The sequence below is a fragment of the Penaeus monodon genome, chromosome 1 (genome assembly GCF_015228065.2).
Source record: "Penaeus monodon isolate SGIC_2016 chromosome 1, NSTDA_Pmon_1, whole genome shotgun sequence".
Classification (NCBI taxonomy): domain Eukaryota; kingdom Metazoa; phylum Arthropoda; class Malacostraca; order Decapoda; family Penaeidae; genus Penaeus; species Penaeus monodon.
In genome coordinates, this window is record NC_051386.1 from 44,629,409 (window position 1) to 44,631,908 (window position 2,500).

General features: G+C 34.3%; 1 protein-coding gene across 1 annotated transcript in view; it reads right to left on the reverse strand.

Annotated features, from left to right (window-relative positions):
* LOC119572911 (zwei Ig domain protein zig-8-like) overlaps positions 1-2,500 on the reverse strand; it is a 93,204-nt gene that overhangs the window by 55,717 nt on the left and 34,987 nt on the right. Inside the window, exon 2 of the mRNA XM_037919868.1 lies at positions 1,608-1,795. Coding sequence (XP_037775796.1) covers positions 1,608-1,795 — 188 coding nt within the window. The remainder of the gene's footprint in view (positions 1-1,607; positions 1,796-2,500) is intronic.

Consider the following 2,500-nt stretch of genomic DNA (forward strand, 5'->3'; position numbering starts at 1 on the left):
TAGTAGTTAACTGATGCAGTTCGTGCTAGATCTTTTTTTTTAAGATTATTTCTTGTTTGTTTGTATAATTCGAACCTGCACAGACGGAGCTCTGCGCTCATAGTGTTGCATATTAAATACTGATATTGCCATCAATATTATCACTGATATTATCATTAGTATTATCATTTATATTATCACCAGTATTATCACTGTTGTTATCATTATCGGTATTATTGTCATCATCATATATTCGTTATTGTGTTATTGTTATTGACATTACAATTACCATCATTGTTATCATCACTTTTCCTGTGATCATTATAATTAACATATACATAATCATAACATCAGTTTTTATTATCATCATCATCATTATCAAAATATTGATGGTAAAAATGATAATCATGATTAGCATCTTATTATTATCTTTATTGTTGTTATCACCATTCGTATTTCTGTAGAATTATCATTCATGCAGCACGTAAGAACAGGCATTTTCTATTATTGTTTTAAACTCTTTGTCGTGTTTTTTTCTTCTGCTGGAAAGAAATAAAAAATAACCGAGAAGCAAATGGAAAATGGAAACGAAAAAATGGTAAAAGACAGTCGAAACAAAAAATATAAAAATAAAAAGAAAGAGATAAGAAAAACTACAAAAATTATGGCAGGTTTACGTATAAGCTATCTACGCTCTTCACACTTTCTCAGTGCCATTGTTACTATAATTATCATCAGTAATACCATCGTAATAAATATAGAAGGAAGTTGAAAAATAACTTAATAATAATACTGTATCACATTCATATGCAGTCGGTTTCACTATGCCAACTTGGTGTAATTAATGCAAATTTTTCGCATTTATTAAAAAGTTATGTCACAGACTCGGGTGCTGCACTAGTTATGAATTATTTTTTTTTTTTTCCAAAGTCAAAGTTGTGGGATTCATAACAGCTAGTAAGATTTAGAGAAACTTCGGTAATGTAGTGTCTGTGTCAGAGTGTGTGTGGGCTGGAATGTGTGTTAAAGGTTGTTACTGTTGTCGTTACTGTTGTTGTTATTGTTGTTATTTTTGTTGTTGTTGTTTTATTTTTGTTGTTGTTGTTGTTATTTTTGTTGTTGTTGTTGTTGTTGTTGTGGTGGTGGGTGGTGGTGGTGGTGGTGTGTGTGTGTGTGTGTGTGTGTGTGTGTGTGTGCACTCTTACATATGAAGAGACTGGTGAGCATGCAAAATTATAAAACACATTGAGAAAATAGAGAAGAAAAAGAAAGAGATTGAGATATATAGGTAGACATACAGACAGACAGATAGATAAATAGATAGAGAGATAGAAGACAGATATATATATATATATATATATATATATATATATATATATATATATATATATATATATATATATATATATATATATATATATATATATATATATATATATATATATATATATATATATAATATATATATATATATATATATATACATATATATATATAAAGAGAGAGAGAGAAAGAGAGAGGGGAAGAGAAGAGAAGAAAAGAGAGGAGAAGAGAGGAGAGCGAGAACGTACACCATAATGACCTCTCTTCCTCGCCCATAAGAGCTCACGCCCTTCAGCCCGACCTACCGTGCGGTCTCTCAGCCTGAACACTTGGCAGTCGAGGGTCGCAGTGTTGCCACGCACGATGGTCACGTTGGTCGAGTTGACGTGGTGCAGGAAGTATGGCAACGTGGCAGGGTCGGGGGTTGTGGGCGGGGGTTCGGTGGTTGTTTTGGGGATGTCAATGCTGGGGGCGAATCCCCCCACCATGGAGGCTGTGGGATAGAGAGAGAGAACATGAATTCAATGCTTAATGACTTCTATACGTGGCTTTGTGGGGTGGTAATGGTCATGGTTATGGGTTCTGTACTCGGTTTCATGAGATGGTAATGGTAATGCTTAATGGTTACTGTGCATGGCTTCGTGGCTTGGTATTGGTAATGCTTAATGACAGTTACGAAGAATAATTCATGCTCTAAAAGTATATATATTACTGTAAAATTGTTCTGCAAAGATATTGTTTTGCCAACAACTGTAGTGACCTCGCCGTACTTCGCTGAACAACAACAACAACAAAAAATCCCCGGTATATGTATATTTGTATTAAAGTTATCGTAAAGTCCATGCAAACTGTATAGTTACTGTTTCCATATGCCGAACAGATTTTTTCTTTAAGATCTCACCAATGCACATCATTAGTAATGACCAGAAAGAAGCTTCACCAAGTCGAGGCCTGTGCCCAGAAAAACAATTTTCAACAATATTTAAAATCTCGTTCCGATCTTACACACGCAGTCGAAGAGTAAGTGTTGAAAAAAAAGAAATGTCAAACTCAGAAGGCGATTTCTCTTCGTGACTGCACCTCCTACTAGCATTTTTGTGTGGCCCTCAAAGAGAAATTATTGAAAATTTGCATTGGTGTAACTCGCGAAGGGAATAAGGTTATGTAATTACTGTCTGTAGCCAAACACAATACAAAC